General features: G+C 42.4%; 1 protein-coding gene across 9 annotated transcripts in view; it reads right to left on the bottom strand.

Annotated features, from left to right (window-relative positions):
• Gpatch8 (G-patch domain containing 8) overlaps positions 1-20,214 on the bottom strand; it is a 69,202-nt gene continuing 48,988 nt past the window's right edge. For all 9 annotated transcript variants that reach the window (XM_005070112.4, XM_040749820.1, XM_013113307.2 and 6 more), the window contains 2 exons: positions 9,644-9,774; positions 1-6,085 (listed from right to left, as the gene is read on the bottom strand). In XM_005070112.4, coding sequence (XP_005070169.1) covers positions 2,236-6,085; positions 9,644-9,774 — 3,981 coding nt within the window. In that variant the 3' untranslated portion in view covers positions 1-2,235. The remainder of the gene's footprint in view (positions 6,086-9,643; positions 9,775-20,214) is intronic.

The raw sequence follows: 20,214 nt of genomic DNA, 5'->3' as shown, positions 1-20,214 counted from the left end.
TAAGTTTCCACAAAGCATTGGTTTATTAGAAAGTTCCTTTCCCTCATTTTACAGCATATATATCTCTATCATGTGTGATAAAGTTAAATACAATCTGTTATGCTTGTAAGTAAGGATAGGTTATTTTGTTTTTCCTTTTCTTTTTTCTCTGCAGTTTTAAAACTACTATTCTGGAAGTTAAAGAAAACTGCCTCCAGAAAGGCAGAGAGGTGGCCAGAGTAGGGCTCAATCTACAACTAATGGGAAGCAGCACAAAATGTTAATACTGTTTTATTTAAATATTTACATGGGCTGAAAGCAAGGAAAATGAGTCCCTTCACTTCAAATTGATGATTTCATTTTTCCAGGGCTAGTTATCCAAAAAGCGATCCTTACGAATCAGACGAGGACTGAGCAGGTGGGAGGGGCTCAGCCAAGTGCCTCATTTGCCCAGTACTTGCTTCTTATATAAAGTCAAAAATCTCTTCCTTCTGGGGATCTGAGAAGGCATGGATAGAGACCCTTGGCCTAGGCAAGTAGGGTTTATCTTGTCAGCTGACTGAGATGAGCACTAACAACAGAGATGAGACCTGCATTACAAGCACCTTTGGGTCAGAGTGTTACTAGGGCTGAGAGCCTGGGTGAAGGCAAGAGGGGAAGAGGGACTGTTGCACTTCTGGTCAGTGTCACAGGAGAAAAGAACAAAGGAACCTCTACTGCTGGAATCAAGCTGGGCAGACGCACAGAACTGTGAAGCCAAAGCCCTCCAAGAACCTATAGATGTGCTCACCTCCCAACAAAATGAGGAGAAAACTGTCCAACTCTATTATCCTCTGGTCTACTTCTATGTTAGTTTCTAGCCAACCCAAAAGGCACATTAAAAAAATTGTCAGAGGGGGCTAAATACTAGGAAGGCAAATAGACTGTCCAGAACAAGGTACCCAGGGAAACCAAAGGGTCCCTCTTCCCAGACAACCAGTGTGTGTCACTGCTTCCAGAGAACAAAGCTGTTGAACTAATCTTCCCCTCCTCCATGGAGTCCACTGTTTCTCTGTACATATCAGGAAACGACTGCGACTGAGTGTCCTCCTGATGCCTGCAGCTGCCACTGCTCATTAACTCAAAATCCCATGCAGGATGAACCAATTACTGCACATTACTTAACACTTGGCCCAGGGGAAAGAAGTCTTAACATTTTTATAGTTCATAACTTCAAAAAATACAGGAGCTTGATAAAATATACATGCTTAGTCATTTTTGCATCTAGCAGAAAACAAATACTTTATTTTTTTTAACTTTATAACCTTTAAAGTTTCTTAATTCAACTAGGGCAAACATATTTACAGAAAGCCACCAGAACAAGGATCACTTAAAGAGCTGGATGTAAAAAATATTATTGCAGTATACTACAAATACGGAACCTTTTTAATATGGGCTACAAAAAGCAGCATTTATGTTTAGAGTTCAGTGCAATTTTACATTAAAAAATCCTATAAATTAAGAAGAAAACATCATAACAGAAGAAAATATACCCTCCAGACATGAGCTCCTCTCTGGGAAGCGCGTGTGACTCTGTGTTCCGCGTAGCTTCTACTCATGATAGGATCTTCTTTTCTGGGATATGGAGATGCATCTTCTGGGATGAAGGGCGTGAGGACAGCAGTGCCACATGCGTGGCTCTGTTTGTAAGGAAAATGATCAAATTGCAGCCTGAGTTGCTTTTGGTTCTAGGTTAGACTCCCTCTTCCACCTCACCTGGGACAACAGGTCACCAATGTTCAAAGACACTGCCCAAAAGTGGTGGAGTTTCCACCACTGAAGAGTCAGCCAGGCCTTCCTCGTGGCACTGAGAAGGCAAGACCAGATGGGCCCATGGCAAGTGCTTTGGTGACAATCCATTAGAGGAGGAAAACATTTTAAACTTACAGAGGGGGAAGAGCAGAGGATTAGAAAGTAGGGGAGGAGTATCAATACTTGACAGTCTGCTGCAGAGGAGTGTGGGTAGCACTTACTGGTGTTCCCTAGCTTAGAAACACAGGAGGAACTAATAGAAAGGGGGAAGATATCCCTGATAGTAAACCCAAAGCAAACCTCAAATTTAAATCCATCCCTGCAAGCCAAAACTCATTTCTTTGGCTGTCAAGACACTGCCCATTCCAGCTTTTTACTCGCTGGTATAAATGGCTCAACACCCCCAAGGGAAGAATAAAGAATAGGTCACCTTCCCTGGCCCAACTTAAGCTTACAACTCCCAACTCAAGTACCATGGCTGGGAGGGTGCTGCAGGTCCTGACCTGAGAAGATGGGGTGAAGAAGAGGGTGAAGATGGAGGGCCGTGGCAGCCGCTGCAGCAGGCCGTGGTGCAAGCAGGGTAGGGTAGAGGGCAGCGTGAGGGACAGGATGGAAAGTGAAGGGTCCGGGATGGATGGCTGAAGCAGGAATTATATGGATAGGGTGGCTAGCAAGAAAGGTGGCCGGGTGGCCAGGGATGATTGAGTGCGTGAGATGGGACAAGGAAATAGGGGTCAGATGGGGCTGGGGAATATGATGTACTTGGGCAAGTGGCTGGGGGTGAGGATGAGGGTGAATGCCGATGGCAGCGGCAGCAGCGGCAGCATGATGCTGTAGGATGGCATGCTGAACCGTTGTGATGGAGGTGGCAGAGGCGGTGGCTGGCTGCTGAATGTGGATGGGCTGTAGGGCTGGTGTGGCTGGGGCCAGGGCTGCTGAGGTTGGAAAGGCCTTTACTTGTTTGGCCAGAAGCTGCTGCTGGATATGCTGCTGTGCAGCCTGCTGGAGCTTGCTGTACTTCTCCATCTCCTCGGGGGTGAAGGTGATGGGCTGGCTCTCGAGGGGAGCCAAGGAAGCATCCTCTGTCCCATCTGCTGACTCAACACTAGGCTCTCCACTGGGAGGAGCATAACTGGGGAAGTGCTCAAGGTCTGGGGCTATAGGCAGCAAGCTGGATTCCACAGGGCCTGGTTGACTGCCACTATCCAGAGACTCCAGGGTATCCCCATCACTGGGGTCAGGGAGGTAGTTATGGGAGACGGCTGGATCCCCAGGATAGCAGTCAGTGTGTGCTGGGGTGCCTAGTGGAGCCACAGAATGATCAGCAGTCGCTTCTTCAGACTTTGGCTCTTCTGGGGGAGGGTCTGATAAGGGACCAGCTGTTTCCTCTGGGAACTGATGCCCAAATGGAGCATCATTACTCCCTGGGGACCCTTCTTCTGGCTCTGACTGTTCCTGCTCTTCACCCCTTTCCAAGCCAGACTCTTCACATTTCTTATTGGGCTTCCGGGTAGTTGGAAGCTTCCCTATCAGTGGAAAGACAGGCTTACTACCAAGAGAAGGGGGGAGCTTGGGCCCGAAGTAACCTTGTGGGGGATTCTTGTACTTGAGGCCAGTCTTATTAGGGGTGGCCAGCACCTCCTCGCACACATTGGGTTTCCTCTCCACTTTCCTGGACTGAATCTTCTCTAGTAGCAGTCTGGCAGTGACAGAATTCTTATCTTCAGGACTGCAGTCACTTTCCGACCCCCTTCCTGTGCCAGTACTGCTATTCTGGGAGGGTAGGCTTGTTCCTTTACTGTCATCTCCTCTGCCATCTTCTTTCTTTCCAGGACCTTCTCCCCGACCTGATCGGAAATAATGAGGTGACTGAGAGCGGTAGATCTTTGAGCGAATGAAATCCCGACGGCCAGAGCGTCTCTCCTCCGGGCTCTCGTGACCCCACGACCCCTTTCTGGAGCCTGATCTTTGGGATGGGCTCCTGGTGCTGCGGCTGCGATCCCGACTATAGCTCCGGCTTCGCTGCCAGCTGTGGGCTGTGGTACTGCGACTTCTCCTCTTGCTTCGACTGCGACTACAGCTGCTGCTGCGGCTTCGGCCCCGGGATCTTGAGCGCTCCCTACTATGACTCCGAGATCGGCTTCGGGACTGGCTGCAACTGAGGCTATAGTCATCATCAGATGATGAGTACTTGTGTCGTTTGGACCTGTGTTTGGAGCTGGCATAGTCTGAATCATCTGAATCATGAGAGCGCTTTGAGTGCCTTCGTGATCGGTCACTATAGTCACTGTAGCTATCATCAGAGTAACTATGCTGTCTACTATAGCAGCTCTGGTCTGAAGAAGCATCAGAGCTGCTTGAGTAAGAACGCCGGGAGGAACGGTGGGAGGAATGGCGACGGCCTGATCGAGAGCGGCTACGAGAATGCTCACTGCCCGAGTCTTCCTCCTCCTCCTCCTCTTCTTCTTCCTCTTCCTCCTCACTGTACTGGGATGGAGACTGCTGGTGCAGCCTGTGAGAAGAGGCATCATCACTATCCTCATCCCCACTACTGGGTTGGCTCCGGTGGCTGGAGTGGCTGCTATGTTTGGTGCCAGCTCTCCGCTGGCAGGATGACGCCGGAGGTTCTCCTTTCTGTTTCCTCCCACTGTGATCTTGGGAGCTGCTACCACCTCCACCATCATCCTTCTTGCTACTATTTCCTTCTTCAGCAGGAAGGGATCTCCGTTGGGAATCATCTTGGGCCCGGCGTCGTCTTCTTGGTGGTGCAGGGCTACCGCTCCCAGGGGGTTCTGGTTTGGGTCCTCGTTCAGAATCAGCTGGAGCTGATGACTTGTTCTTCTTTCGTTTTCTTTTTTTGCGCTTCTTAGATTTCTCGCCAGACTCTACCTTAGAACTTTTCTCTTCTATGTCAGCCTTGTGTTTCCGTTTGTGCTTATTGGATTTTTTGTGTTTCTTTTTCTTTTTGTGTCTGTGGGACTTGCCTGATGGTTCTTTCTTGCTAGGATGGCTTCTTCCTGTGTCTTCGGTCTCTGACCCATGGCTCCCACCAGGCTCCTGCTTATCCAGGCTGCTACAGGCAGTCTCTGAAGCAGGCTCATCGCCCTCCTTGCTTCTGTCCGGCTCTCCAGGATCAAGGCTCTGGAGCTGATCCTTTGAGGACCCTCCGTCATCTTTTGGTTTTTCTGTTCCTTTAGCTCTGGTATCTTTGTTTCTTGAAAGTTTAAAGTCAAAGTATAAAGGATTACAACTGTAGGAAATAGAGGGTTCTGCTTTGGTGAAAATCAATAGTTCTGATGGCCACTGGAGGGCAGTACTTTCATCCTTGCTCAAAACTGGAAAGAAAGGACCAGTGGGATGTTTGGGTCCTTGGCCTGCCTTTGCTGCTGAGGTGGCCTGAGAAACTTTAGGATTGGATTCACGCATCTGGCTCTCGGAAGGCTCCCGACTCTCCACACTCTGCTCACCAACACCTCCTCCTGAGCCCTTCTTTGTCTCAGTTTTGTTTCCAGGCTCTGAAGGCTCAGCCACAGTGGTTTCCTTTTGTGGCCCAGAGACTTCATTAACCGTCTTTTCTGCTCCTTGGCTTGCTGCCGCCTTAGTGCAACCTTTAGGCTTGGGAGAGCTGCTTTTTTTGTTGTCTGGGGCATTCTTTGAGTGTGTACCATGGTCACCTTCCATTTGTTCACTGGCTCTCATAAAGAGTAAGAAGGGAAAATTAGGTTTGACTTTGCAGTGAGCTGGGGGGATGTAGTGGTAATATTCTGGCTCTGTAGCTCCGGTTCCTTCTTCGCGCTTCATCCTTTTTAACTTGGACAGCGTTGAGGCAAGGGACCCTCCATCTGGAGGGTCCTCATCTTCCTTCTTTCCATCAAGATTGCCACTCCCATCAGTGTCTCCCACCTTTTGTACCCCCGGGTCAGAACTCTTCTCATCTGCTTTTGTTTCATCTTCAGGGGTCCCTTCCTCTGCATGGTCTTTGAAAACAGATGCTATTGATTCAAGTTTGACGGGAGCCTTCTTGGCAAAGGAAAATGACACTCCCAATTTTTGCAGTGGGGGTCCCAGATTATTCTTAATGCCAAAGCTGATACCTTGGGAGGCTAACCCAGGAGCCTGTGCCAATCCAGTGGTATTGGTAATCTGTACTGCAGTGAAGGAGCCCCCTTTATCTGTGGAGAATTCAGATCCAAGGCCACAAGAAGAAGCAGCACTTGCACCGCTGTTTGTTGATGACTCATCTTTATCCTCATCTCCACCATCTTCATCTACAGCCACTGTGGTTGGTCTGAACATGGGACCACTTCCAGGAGCACTATACAGTGGTTCAAAAAGAAAGAAAAATAAAAGATAGAGTTAGAGTTATATATCTTTCTTCTTTGTCCTTCCATTTATCATAAATAGGTCACAAAGATGCAGAGCTGCAGGTTACTACCAATATGCTGATGAATGGAAAATCTTGAGTAGAGCTAGGCAAAGCGTCATTCGATGAAAGTAGCATGCTAAATTTCTAAGGCCAGTTAGCTATTGTTATCTCTTAATCTATCTGCCCTACAAAAAGGCTTATCTCACAACTCAAAAATTTTAAAATATTTTATTTTATGTACATTGGTGTTTTTTGCCTACATGTATATCTGTGTGAGGGTGCTCGATTCCATGGAACTGGAGTTATAGACAGTTGTGAACTGCCATGTGGGTGCTGGGAATTGAACCTGGGTCCTCTAGAAGAGCAGCCAGTGCTCTTAACTGCTGAGCCATCTCTGCAGCCCCCACAACTCCAATTCTTTACCAATATCTTCTCACAGTTTCAGCTTTAATATGCTACTAATCTTTTTTAATTATAATTTTTTCTATTTTATTTTTATTTTATGTGTGTATTTTGCCTGTGAACTATATGTGTGCATTGCTTTGGAGGTCAGAGTTACAGAAGATTGTGAGACATCATGTGGAAACTGAATCCAGGTCCCATGGAAGAGAGCCTAGTGCTCTTCCCCCATGAGCAACCTTTCTAGCCCACCTCCCCCTTTTTTGGTGTTTTATTTGTTTTGTTTTGTTTTTGTTTTTTTACGAGACAGGGTTTCTCTGTATTGTTTTGGAGGCTGTCGGTCCAGCCCGGCCTCGAACTCACAGAGATCCGCCTGCCTCTGCCTCCCGAGTGCTGGGATTAAAGGTGTGCGCCACCACCTGGCTTACATTTATTTCTTAATGTATCATCCTATCAAGCGGCAATGCACACATGTAGTAGGATGATTACTACTGAATTCAAGGCTGTTTTCCCAAAGGACCCAGGCTCAATTCCCAGCACCCATGTGGCAGCTTGTAACTCTCTGTAACTCCAAGATCTGACTTCTCACACAAACATACACGCAGGCAAAACACCAATGCACATAAAAAAAAATTAAAAAGGGAAAAAGCTTTAATTTCCTCTGTACCTTCTGCATGTGTGTGCACACATGTGTTTATTTGTGCCATATCATGCATGTAGGGGTTAGATCCTGAGAGAGTGGGTTATCTCCTGTCATGAAGAGTTGGTGGCAAGTGTCTCAAGTTTATTTTTATTTTTATTTTTTGAGACAGGGTCTCTCTATGTAGCACTGGCTATCCTAGAGCTCATGTATACCAGGCTGGCCCCTAATCCAGAGATCTGCCTGAACATTAGGATTAAAGGTGTATACCACTATACTCAGCTCAAATTTTATTAAAAATGTACATATTGAGCCGGGCGTTGGTGGCGCACGCCTTTAATCCCAGCACTCGGGAGGCAGAGGCAGGCGGATCTCTATGAGTTCGAGGCCAGCCTGGTCTACAAAGTGAGTTCCAGGACAGTCTCCAAAGCTACAGAGAAACCCTATCTCGAAAAAAAAAAAAAAAAAAGTACATATTGGTTTGCTGTTTGCTTTGAGTTATGTAGCCCAGGCTGACCTTGAACCCATATGGAAATCCTACTTCCTTGGCCTCCAGAAGGCTAGTATTACAAACATATACTATCATATGCAGCTTAGAAATGTATATATTCTGAACTGAACATGGTCTTGGAAACCTTTACTGGATTACTTTGTGGTTATATTTGTTTTAGAAATTAACTAGTCTTCCCTACGTCCTGGACACCACATCTAAACTCATGCTTTGTGATGTATCCGTGCTCTTCAGTCACAGGAGTAGATATCGGTAGACCACAAGCAGACACATGACACTGTAGATTGTACTGAGCGCCCCCCACTACATTATGATAGAATTTAATTTATAAATTCACACACCGAGAGATTAACTACAAGAAACAGAGAAGTTATAGCAATGCACTACAGTACAAGCTATGGGAATGCGTATGCCTTTTCCCCTTTACTGGGGAGGGAGCAGGGACATACTAAATACAGGGAGGATTCATGTTTCAGGCACTATAAAGCACATCTAGTACACAACTCAAAATTTACTATTTATTTATTTTTGGTTTTCAACACAGGGTTTCTCTGTGTAGCCTTGGCTGCCTAGAACTCGTTCTGTAGACCAGTTTAGTCAACAGAAACTTACAAAGATCCACCTGGCTCTGCCTCTCAAGTGCTGGGATTAAATGAACTTTCATATTGCAACTAACAGTAACTGAAGGCACAGAAAACAAATCCATAGGAACTATTATATATATGAACAATAGTCATAACAAGCAACCTTCTAACTCCCACGACAGGACTATAAAAGAACTTTTAAAAAGCCAGTGTTGACTACATAACTTACCAAAAATTTTCAGTGTATGGGCTATATGGACATTTCCTGAATTATGAACTCAATAAATAAAGACAATTATATATTCACTAGCTATTAGATCTCACCTTGTGCTGTCAAAAACCCCACATACCAGGGTATCTAGATTTTGCTGTACATGCTGCTACTGTTCAAAGATAGAAGTCAATCAGACACGGAGACTAAGACATTGTATTGTGTTGAAGTCTCACACCAACAAACAGAAGATGCTGCTGCTTCTTGGGGCAAGTGCCAAAGTATAGCCTACATGATGATCATCCCTACTTGGTCATCTTTTAACTGCTAATTTATAAAGAGAGCTAAAAGTTGCCTCTGAAGAAAAAGAAGACTGTTGAGATGGTTCAGTGGGTAAAGTTTTGCCATGAAAGCCTAGTGACCTGAATTTAAACTCTGAAATCCATGTAAAGGGGTATGGACAGATTCCAAAGAACTGTCCTCTGTATTCCCTTTCCCACTCTCTCCCTCTCCCTCTCCCTCTCCCTCTCTCTCTCTCTCTCTCTCTCTCTCTCTCTCTCTCTCTCTCTCTCCCTCCCTCCCTCCCTCCCTCCCTCCCTCCCTCCCTCCCTCTCTCTCTCTCTCTCTCTCTCTCACACACACACACTCACAGTTTGCTTTTTCTCTTCTCCAATTCCTACTTATTTTTGGCTCCTTTTTAGAACAGAAAAGCAAACAAACTGAACACAGGGTAGAAATCAGAAGCACAGGATAACAACAAATCAAGGGTGTGTGTAGGAGCTGTGGGATGGCAAAAAGTAAATGTTCTCTCCTCTGGGGAGTGACCCCAACACTTGGATACATACATACTTCACATGCCAGGGGTGTCATACTTTTGAAGATAAGAGAGGACACATAAGCCAATGCTGTGTCCCCTCTTCCCATTTTTTTCTTTTCTTTCTTTTTTTGGAGACAGGGTTTTTCTGTAGTCCTGGCTGTCCTTGAACTCAGAGATCCACCTGCCTCTGTCTCCTGTGTGCTGGGATTAAAGGTGACACTACTGCTGCCTGGCCCCCTCTCATGAGCTACCACATCCAGTGGTTGAATTGTAATTTTAAATCTATAAATTTAAATCTTAAGGAGTCTACTTATCCACAAAACACTCGGTGTAAAATTTCCTTACCATTCAGCTTGTTTTCTTTGTTCTGCCAACTCATGGAGCCTCCGAAGGGCTTTTTCTTGCTTCTTTTCATCTTTGCGGGATCTTGAAGAGACATTTCTGGCAAACTCTCTCTGCTTGAGATCTTTTAATCTCTGAATTAACAGAAAGAAAGAAACTGATGGTGAGTGATTTTAAGTGACACACAGATGTGAAGGCAACACCTGTAAAATATTTACCCTCAACCAATGTTATAATACTAGCGTGGAATACACTATTATATTCATATGGTACCCAGAGACACAATGACTAATTATTTTGAGTATGACACTTGGATACGGGCATTTGTAATTAGGACAGCATGTCATTTGTCTTATTGTACAAAACAAAATGATTTCAGAAGCAACAGGCACAATTTTAAAGTATCGGGAAGAAAGAAGAGAGACCAATCACCTGCTCTTCCGGGATGCAGAATCAGACAAACAAATGTGAGATACATTGTAGCAACACAGGCCGAAGTGAACAGAAAGGGGTTAGGCTGGTAGAGAAAATTGCCCAAGGTATAAGATCTAAAAAAGCAATGTACAGCTTACATGGGGGTGGGGAGTTTATCAAAATCAGAACAAACAGAAATACTTTTTCCTCCCACCATAAAATAAAAGGTGTGGGTTTTGTTTGGTTTTAGCACTAACACAGGTTTCCTGTAACTATTAAAGCCAAGGGAGGTTTCCAACCCTAGCATTCTCAGACTCAGCCTGACCACTTTCACCCAGTCAGTCTGCTGAAATAAACAGTTATGTAGCTTTTCATTCCTTCATAGCCCTGAGAGGAACACCAGGGATGAAGAAGGAGAATACGGGAAAGAAGAAGATTTTGTTACTTAAACTTCAAGTAACAGAATGGGTTTTTTATTTCCAGATGCCACTGTGTAATTTTTCTCAAAACAAAAGAAACAAAAACTAAGAGAGAAGTGTCATGAGACAGGCTGGTGACAGAGTCCAGACATACCCATCTGCAATGAAGACAGTGCAACAAAATAATATAAAAAGTGAAGCAAGGCCTACCCATTAGCCTATGCTTTTCCAACAGCTTAGGAAAAGGGAACTGACCCAATATAAAGTGGACATTGCTTTAGAAAGGCATGGTGTTCAACAGACAGGAATTTTCTTACCTAACATTTATGAAATGTATTTCAAATCTTTCAGAATTGGGAGGGGGAAGGGAAGAAAGACATACACACAAAAAAGATATACAGCTAAAGACACTATAGAAAAACTCACTCTTGTGATCTGGGCTCCCAAATTAGAAGGATTTGCTTTCAAAACATCAGCTGAAAATGTCACATCACAAAAAGAAAAAAAAAGTAAAAAATAAACAAGAGTGGAAGAGAAAAAAAAATAAGGCAAGCATTACTACATAAGCTCTCAGTGAATCTACAAACGATTATACTGAACAATCAGGGACACAACCATACACTCTACAAGGGCTGGGGAGAAGCAAAGAGCCTAAAAACACACGTGTGTAAACACACAGACAGACATAGTAATCACATCTAGATAAATGAAACCATCCTTCTGTTTTTCTGTAATCATTTCCACTGTGATCACAAAACTTCAGGGAAGACTGTATTGTCTAAAAGTAGTGAATCTGTACTCATTTATCTTTAGAGAACTTCAAATAATCAACAGCTAACAAAGTTATTACTGGTGTATGTTCCACATATATTAAGATTTTTATAAACTCATCAATTTTTTCTCTTTGGTACTAAACTTCTTCTTAGCTTGGATTTAGGGCCTCACAAAAAACCCCAAACAAACAGGTGCTATATCACTGAGCCATATACATATTCCAACTGTCTTCTAGAGGTTCCAGTAACCTGCCTGGACTCACCTTAGTCTGTTGCCCAAGCAAGCCTTGAACTCCTGCTGCAGTCTTCCAAATAGTTAAGATTACATGCCAGGCACAGTGAGAATTAACTATTTACTTATTTGTTTTGTTTTTTTTGAGACAGGGTTTCTCTGTAGGTTTTAGAGACTGTCCTGGAACTCACTCTGTAGATCAGGCTGGCCTCAAACTCACATAGATCCGCCTGCCTCTGCCTCCCGAGTGCTGGGACTAAAGGCATGTGCCACCAACGCCCAGCTTGATAATCAACTATTTAAACAAACATAAATTCCAATTTTCTCCTTTTGAGAGGAAGAGGGCAGAAAGGATCCACTATGACTATTACGCCATTTTTCTTGTGGATAAATCTTTTTTTTCTTTCTAAACACTTAATAGGCTCTCTTGCCAAATCTAAAAAGAATGCAATTTAGAATGCAATGTTTTTTCCACTTCTGCTACCCTTTCCCATATACACCTCATTAAGTTCTTCTATACACAGTCATTTCTTAAAAACATTTCATCGCTTTTAGCAGACATTTGTTGAACTATATACAGGATATTGTTCAAAACAATGATCATTTTCTCAAAGCCTGGAGCCTCCAGACTAAATCAGACAAAGATTAGGTTTTCTTCATCCTCCTCTTTCTTTTGTTAGGTTTTGAAACAAAGTACCATTGTGCAGCCCTGGCTAGCCTAGCACTAGAGATCCATTTGCCTCTGCCTCTTCTGTGCTGAGATTAAAGGAGTGGGCCACCAGTGTTGGCTCTATTTATTCTTGAAGATGAAGAAACTGAACTAAGCCCACCAGTTTACCTCAAAAGTCCTACCATGGTATAAAGACAGAGAGACACAAATCAAAATGTTGTCAAGGAGACAAATCTAAATTGCAAGTTTACTTCTAGGTAAAACCTTCAGTCAAGCCTATAGTCTCAGGGTAGAAATCAGAACTTCACAGGTCTAGCCACACCCGAGAGACAGTGTACAAACCACCCAAACCTAGTACATACAGAACTACCTTACAGATGGCAACACTCTGATAGAAATGGAAAAGCATGGCATTAAAAAAAACCAATCATTTATTTAAGTATTTATTTATTATGCCTTTGTTGTATATAGGCCTTGGCAGGACTTGGCTCTCCCCTTCCCCTACAGGGTCCCACGGACTGACTTTGTGTCATGAGGCTGTGCAGCAAGCAGCCCCTTATCTGCTGAGTCATCTCCCTGGCTCCAGATGGGGGGTTAAGACTCCTATTTTCCTTACCTTACCTGACTCCAAGACTCTCTTTCCCACTTGAGGTTCAAGAAATCCCTTCAAAGTCTCTGCCGGACCCTCCCCTTCCTAAGAACCCAGAATAGCCCTCTCCACTGTCAGCACCTTGCCCTAGTTCATCTGTGACTGTCAGACTCTGTTCTCAACACAGCTGTTCCTGTCTTTCAGAAAGATGCAAGTGTAAAACTTCAGTCAGGAACCTAGGTCAATCCAGCAATCACCAGGCAACTGAGCTTCTATCTCACAGCCTCAGCTGTCCTTATTATAAAATTAGAGTAATGTATATATCAACAGGTTTATGAGACTAAATGCCAAAATAACCCCTTTCTGTTTTAGTATTTAAGTCTTAGGTCTCACTCATGATGTTAACCATCATTAAACAAGTATGCTACCAGTGCTCAGATACTATTTTCTTTTTATATGTATTTTTAAAATAAAGCATTATTAAATGAAAAATCCTGCCCCCCCAAAAAAATCACACACCAACATTAACTACCATTAAAAGGAAATAAAAAATTCTTGGCCAGGTAATGGTGGTGCATGTACACCTTTAATTCTAGCACTCAGGAGGCAGAGACAGGTAGATCTCTGAGTTTGAAGCCAGGCTGGTCTAAGCAGCCAGGAATGCTACACAGAGAAATGTTGTCTTGAAAAACCAAAACCCAAACCAAACCAAAGCAGCCATGAGCTGTCCAAGGGTACACTCTTAATCCCTAAGCCATTTATCCAGTCCCAAAGGAAATCTTTTTATAGAAATAAGAAGCCTAAACATCAAGTACACCTTACTTACTTCTATTCAGAATTAAGCCAATGATGGAAAATAAAGATACTAAAAAGAAAATTCCTTATATAACAGTAATATGTTTTTTTTGGGGGGGTGCTGATGCTTGGGAGCAAACTCAAGGCCAAGTCCATGGCTGAACATAATGTCATTAAGAGCTATACTCCTGGCCTAAAAGGGTCACTTTAACATTCTACTTTATTTTATATGCATGCTTGAGTGCACTTCACCAAATGCATGAAGGAGCTGGAAGAAGTCATAAGAGGCATCAGATCCCCTGGAATTGCAGTTACAGATGGTTGTGAGCTGCCATGTGGGAGCTGGGAATTGTACCCAGATCCTCTGGAAGAGCAGTCAGTGCTCTAGACTGCTGAATCATGTCTCCAGCACGGCACCCACCCCCCTTCTCAACGTGGTCTCACTATGTAGTCTTGGCTGGCCTGGAACGTACTATGAAGAACAGTTTGACCCTGTATTCACAGAGATCTACTGCTTCTACCATGCTACAAAGTCTGGCAAAATAGTAATTTTGATAAAGAAAGAGGCCTTCATCAGTCAGGCATTTTAAAACTCAGATATCACCCAATGGGTTATCAGGCTTGGCTCATTTGCCAATGCATGCTCATAAAATTTTCTTTGTGAACTGTATTTGTCCCTTTTTCTTAAATTCTAAAGAGGAGCACAATTTCACACAAAAATAAAGGAGCAACAACATACCTGAATGTCAGGAAAAAATTAGTTTTTGTGAGAAAACCAAGAAACTGCAGATAGGCCTTCTCTGAAAAACTGTGCAAAATCTATGATGCACAGAAATCCAACATAGACTCCCAGCTGGGAGATAACACAGTATAACCACATGAATATATTGGATCATTTAAATTGACTCAAAATTATCTGAAGAACTGAAAATAAGGCAGCCTATTTTTACTGAACTACTAAATCGTATCCATAGAAATTCAAGTCACATTCCTTATTTAGTAAAAACATTTTAATTGGAAGGAAGGAAGGAAGGAAGGAAGGAAGGAAGGAAGGAAGGAAGGAAGGAAGGAAGGAAGGAAGGAAAGATGTATGTTACATTAGCACTCAAACTGAAAGGCTCACGTTCAGTAGTGTGTGTCTACAGACCCAGGTGCTTGGGCGGTAAGACAGACAGCTCTCCAGAGTTCAGCAAAAGAAAAAAAAATGAGGAAAGAAAATAGGGAGGGAGGGAGGGAAGGATGAAGTCCTCAGCAGTAATTTTTCAAGTGTGCATTTGCAGCACAGTGCAGAACACAAGAGCATTTTCTGTTGACTCTATTACATGGCTGGCCTTTCCCTTAAACTTCCCAAAACATCTGTGTAGGGAAGACCTTAATGATGACCCAGTACTTGAAAACCAACTAAATTAACTCTAGTTCTTTGGATTAAAGGCTTTTTCTAATGAAAATGATATTACACTCCTTACAAAGCAGCTTCAGAAAACTCCTGATTCTGTTTCCTGAGGGCTCTAAGACTTCCCACATAGACAGCAACTGTACTGTCCCAGAACCAGGGCAGAGGCTGAGTTTCCACTAACCATGCCTGCCCATATGATGCCTGTGACACAAAAGAGATGCTCAATAAACATTTAATGCATTTTGTGGTGCTATGGACAGAGCTGAAAAAAGAACAAAAGGGTGGTTGACTACACCTCAATCTCCTTTTTTGGATATATATGCGCTGATCTTCTTCAACCTGCAAACATTCCCTTTCCTCTCATATCAATAATCCAAACCTCCAGGGTTATTTTCTCCATTTATGTAACACAATGTAATATAACAGTAATCACCTTCAGCCAAACTAAAGCAGTCCCTCAAGTATTTGGTGAGTGCACCTAATTCAAGCTTTGATGTTTCTAGAAAAGGACCATCCAGGATATTACTCAATGATGCCAGGGAAACAATGTAGAGAGCCTCACATTTAATAAGATGAAATGAAACAGTAGCATCCCAGTTCAGAGAACTTTGCATGCCTTCCACCCACCTGGGGACTCAACCTAGGGACCTTATACATGCTAGGTAAGCACTTTACTGAAGTCCATGCATAGCTTAGTCTGTCCTTGAACTCTGGCCTTCTTTTAGAAGGCTGAGGTTGTTTTAGGTATATACCACCATCCCTGGTTCAAAGATCTCTTCACAGCACTGCTACTTACAAATTTTTTGTTTTGTTTTGTTTTTTGTTTTGCGAGACAGGGTTTCTCTGTATTGTCTTGGAAGCTGTCCTGGAACTCCCCTTTGTAGACCAGGCTGGCCTCGAACTCAAAAAAGATCCACCTGCCTCTGCCTCCCGAGTGCTGGGATTAAAGGCGTGCGCCACCAACGCCAGGCCACTTACAAATTTTTATTTAGGTTGCTTTAACCTTACAGACTAGAACACACGTTTAATCTTAGAATTACTATCCTAGTGTATCACTGTGATGAATTTAAATTTACAAAGAAAACCAAGTTGAAACAGTAGAACATGAACATGGTTTTTATTTGGGACTATGTGCCAAGATGAAAAACAATTAGAAATATATAATAAGAGAATATGTGGTTTACCTGCAATACTAGCTCCTGACAGGTATACCATTAACTAGCTGTAAGAACAGAAAGCTTTTCTAAGTAGATACTTTCCAAAGTTAATTAGGTTTTGATTACTGGGTAAGTAACCTAGTCTTAGTAGGTGAAGGGACCAAAACATGCTCAAGTTTTAGAGACTGACCAAATGACTCCATTCTCTATTAAGCAAAAGGAAATGGCACCCACAGTGATAAACTACAAATACCACTGGATTGAAACCTCTGTGCCATAGGTATAGAGGTTCCAAGGTGTACTCCTTCCTATCTTTATACTTCTGTTTCTCACAGAGGGGATTGTGTTGTTTAAGTGAAAATTTATGAAGCTTCAGGATTCAAAAATACCTTATGGTTTTCCATTTCTACCAGCAATCACTTAATGGGTTTCTAAGGGCAAAAACTCTATAAATACAAAACAGACATGGAATACATTAACAGTATAGGATCTAGACAGTGTGCTATTTTCATTTACATTCAGTCCTAGGGTTATTTTTCCTTGCCCAAATGGTTTTGATGTGCTTGTTCTGATCAACACCCCCCCATACACACATACACTGTAGAGAATTAAATGACAGAAACAAATTTGAGTCAAACAAACAAACCCCCCCAAAAAAACCACCACCACCACCACCAACAACAACAACAAAAAAAAACTAATCATAAATAGTGAAGCCTTAAGAGAAAAGTGGCCACTCCAAACTTAAGTGAAATTTTTGTAAAGTTCAAGAAGAATCATTTTTCTACCAACAAGGAATTTCTCAGAACACACTTTAATTCAGAGCACTGGGAGAAATATTTCAGCGCTCTGGCAATACTAAGCAAGTATGAAAACAACTAAGGGTAGGTAGGTAACACTGTCAAAAATCCAGGCAGATAGTAGAGAGTATTAGGGAAACCATTCATTAGTAGCCTCTAATATATGTAATTCAGATTAGTGAAATCACCACTGGCTGTGATGGGCGTGCTCTGTTTCAAAGTTCAGCTGAACCGATATTGGCATTAAATAAGACTTCAGTTTTTTTCAGAGCATGTAAAAGGTGCAGTTTTCATGCTGAGGTTATTTTAGAAAAAGACGCATGCTGAATATTGGAATCTGCTTTAGAATGACAAATTATGGTGACCAAATCAGACTATCACACACTGAAATTGTAAGGAAGAAGGACCCATCTGGAGGTATGGAGGCATGGAGGCTACTTCAGGATGCTCAGTGTCAGTCAGAACTCAGGAACACAGGAAGGAAGGGAGTAGGTCTGAGTCACAACCTTGAGTGTTTAAAGGAACCTGGCAAGCAACTAATGACAGACTGTAAAAGATGATGTGGAGCCTACAGCTATTGGAGAGTGAGCAAGAGACACCAACTACTTAACTATAATCAAGATTCGCTGAAATATAAGCCCAGTGTCATCAGATAGTTTAAGATAAGCCAAAGGTTGACTTATTGAGAAGTTCTAGGTACTCTATTTTGTTTAAGAGGTAGGCCTCAAAGCATGGTGGGTTTCTATCTGTAATCCCAGCAGAGGGATCAGAAGTTCAACTACATAGCCAGAACCCTATCTAATTAAATAACAACAGCAACAATATAACAGACCACTATAAGTCAAACAGAAACCCAGATGAGGTCTTTCTGTCACGCTGCTGACTCTTAGTTTCTGTCTCAGTAACCACAAATGTATGTCACCATACATGGGCTCAGATTTTTTTTTCAGTTGGGAAAACTAACATCATGAAGACTAAATCAAACAGATCTGTTGAGATAAGCTGTGATCATCTGCTCACTGTATTTATTATAAGGAGGTGTGGTGACACAAACTGAAGGTAAGACCGGAGGTTAAAGAAAAAAGTATTAAAGTAAAAGACTTTATATCTGTTTCTTGTTTGCAGTACTAGAGAGCAAACACAGGGCCTTGGACACAGCACTAACACTGATCTGCAGCTTGGCGCTGCTATAGACTCCCTCTGGGAGAAGATCCCTTGCATCTGAATTTGACATTTTACATCTATCACAGACAAACATTTAAAAAGATATGTAGGATAATTAAAAGGGCAGTGAGTGGGTCTGGAAAAACCTTTAGTTTTGAATTTAACTGTAGCTTACAACTAAGCCAACAAGCCTCTGACTTGATCAGTGTTGATGTTTATTGAGCACTTAGGCATGTCAGAACTTAATAAGTAATCACACATGGGGTTATTTCTTCAAGGATGGCTGTCTTCATCACTGGAGATTTCAAAGGTAATAAAACAGAGCACAAGAATCAGAATCAAAATGCCTAACTTTTAACATTTAGAAATTTTAAACAAAGTCTCAATATTTTTGTATTAATTATTTCTCAAAATCTTAGAAAATTGAGAAAAGCTAGTAAATAGAGACATTTAACACTTTCCGAATATCCTATTCCTTTAAAAAAAAAAAACACACAACTGAGAGTAACCATGATGCTTCATTTTTTGGAAATTGTACCTTAAACAAGGTAAAAGTATTTCCCAGGAGCTGCCTATTTTAGTTTACTACTAACAAAGTTTTTCTCTAATAAAGGTTTTCTCCAAAGTTTGATGTAAGCTAGGAATAACTAACATGGAATAAGTACTAACCTTTGACCTCAGAGCCATAATAGTAATAATAGTCCTATGTGTCTTGCTGGAGGACAGCATGGGATACCTTTGTAACTTTAGAGCACCAATTTGGAGAAAATGGCAGACCCAGTTGTACATTCATGCCCACTAAAGAGGAATAAAATACACTATCCTATTTCCTATTATTTAGCTGAACTTTACCAAAGTCAACTAATAGTTCTCTACAAATTTTAAACTCAGGTCAGGGAGGGAATAGATAAGCCTTTAACTACAGCGTTCTAGAGGCTGGCTAAGTCAGGAGGATCACAAATTGAGGCCAGTATTATTTTACACAGTTAACACCCTCTCTCGAAAAGAAAAAAAGACAGGAAGAAAGGAATGAAGGAATTTGAGTAGAGAGAACAGTTTTAATTATAAAATAAAAATTTAAGACATTTTTGTTGATATATAATGTACTGTTTTAGGATTCTACAATTTGTAGAAAGACAAGAATATGAAGAAATGATATGGTCTGCTTTTCAACAAAAAGAGTAACATTCTAACAAAACAAAAATATATATACTACAAGTGTTCTCTTTTGTATTCAGAGACAGAATTTTTTTTTTTTCCGAGACAGGGTTTCTCTGTATCATTTTGGAGGCTGTCCTGGAACTCACTCTGTAGACCAGGCTGGCCTCGAACTCACAGAGATCCGCCTGCCCCTGCCTCCCGAGTGCTGGGATTAAACGCGTGCGCCACCACCGCCTGGCTTAGAAACTTCTTTCTATGTAGCTCAGGTTGGCTTTAAATTCAAAATCTTCCTGCCTCTACCTACTAAAAACTGAGGTATTGATTTATTTATAAATATTTATTTTTATGTTTTTTTGGTGTTTTGTCTGCATGTATGTATGTCTGTGTGAGGGTGCCAGATCCCCTGGAAGTGAAACCACAGACAGTTATGAACTGACATGTGGGTGCTGGGAATTGAACTCAGGTCCTCTGGAAGAGCAGTCAGTGCTCTTAACCACTCAGCCATCTTCCCAGCCCCGCCTAGGTTCTTTTAATAAAGTGTACTACTATTTTTTTTTTATTTTTGGTTTTTCGAGACAGGGTTTCTCTGTGGCTTTGGAGGTTGTCCTGGAACTCCGCTTGGTAGTCCAGGCTGGTCTCGAACTCACAGAGATCCGCCTGCCTCTGCCTCCCGAGTGCTGGGATTAAAGGCGTGCGCCACCAACGCCCGGCCTACTATTTTTTTTAAGGAGTTATTTATTTATTACATATATAGTGTTCTGCCTACATGCCAGAAGAGGGCATCAGATTGAATTGTACGTGATTGTGAGCCACCATGTGGTTGCTGGGAATTGAACTCAGGACCCCTGGAAGAGCAGCCAAAACTCTTAACCTCTGAGCCATCTCTCCAGCCTCCGTAAAGTGTACTTCAGGTGAAGGAATGAACTAATATGTATTTGTGGATCACACAGCTAAAGATCTTTCCAAATCAGGGCTCTCAAACATACTCTATATTGGTCGACAGT

Source organism: Mesocricetus auratus, unplaced genomic scaffold (genome assembly GCF_017639785.1).
Source record: "Mesocricetus auratus isolate SY011 unplaced genomic scaffold, BCM_Maur_2.0 Super-Scaffold_100007, whole genome shotgun sequence".
Classification (NCBI taxonomy): Eukaryota; Metazoa; Chordata; class Mammalia; order Rodentia; family Cricetidae; genus Mesocricetus; species Mesocricetus auratus.
The sequence above is the reverse complement of the archived record's forward strand: the minus strand, read 5'-3'. Positions and strand labels throughout refer to the sequence as shown.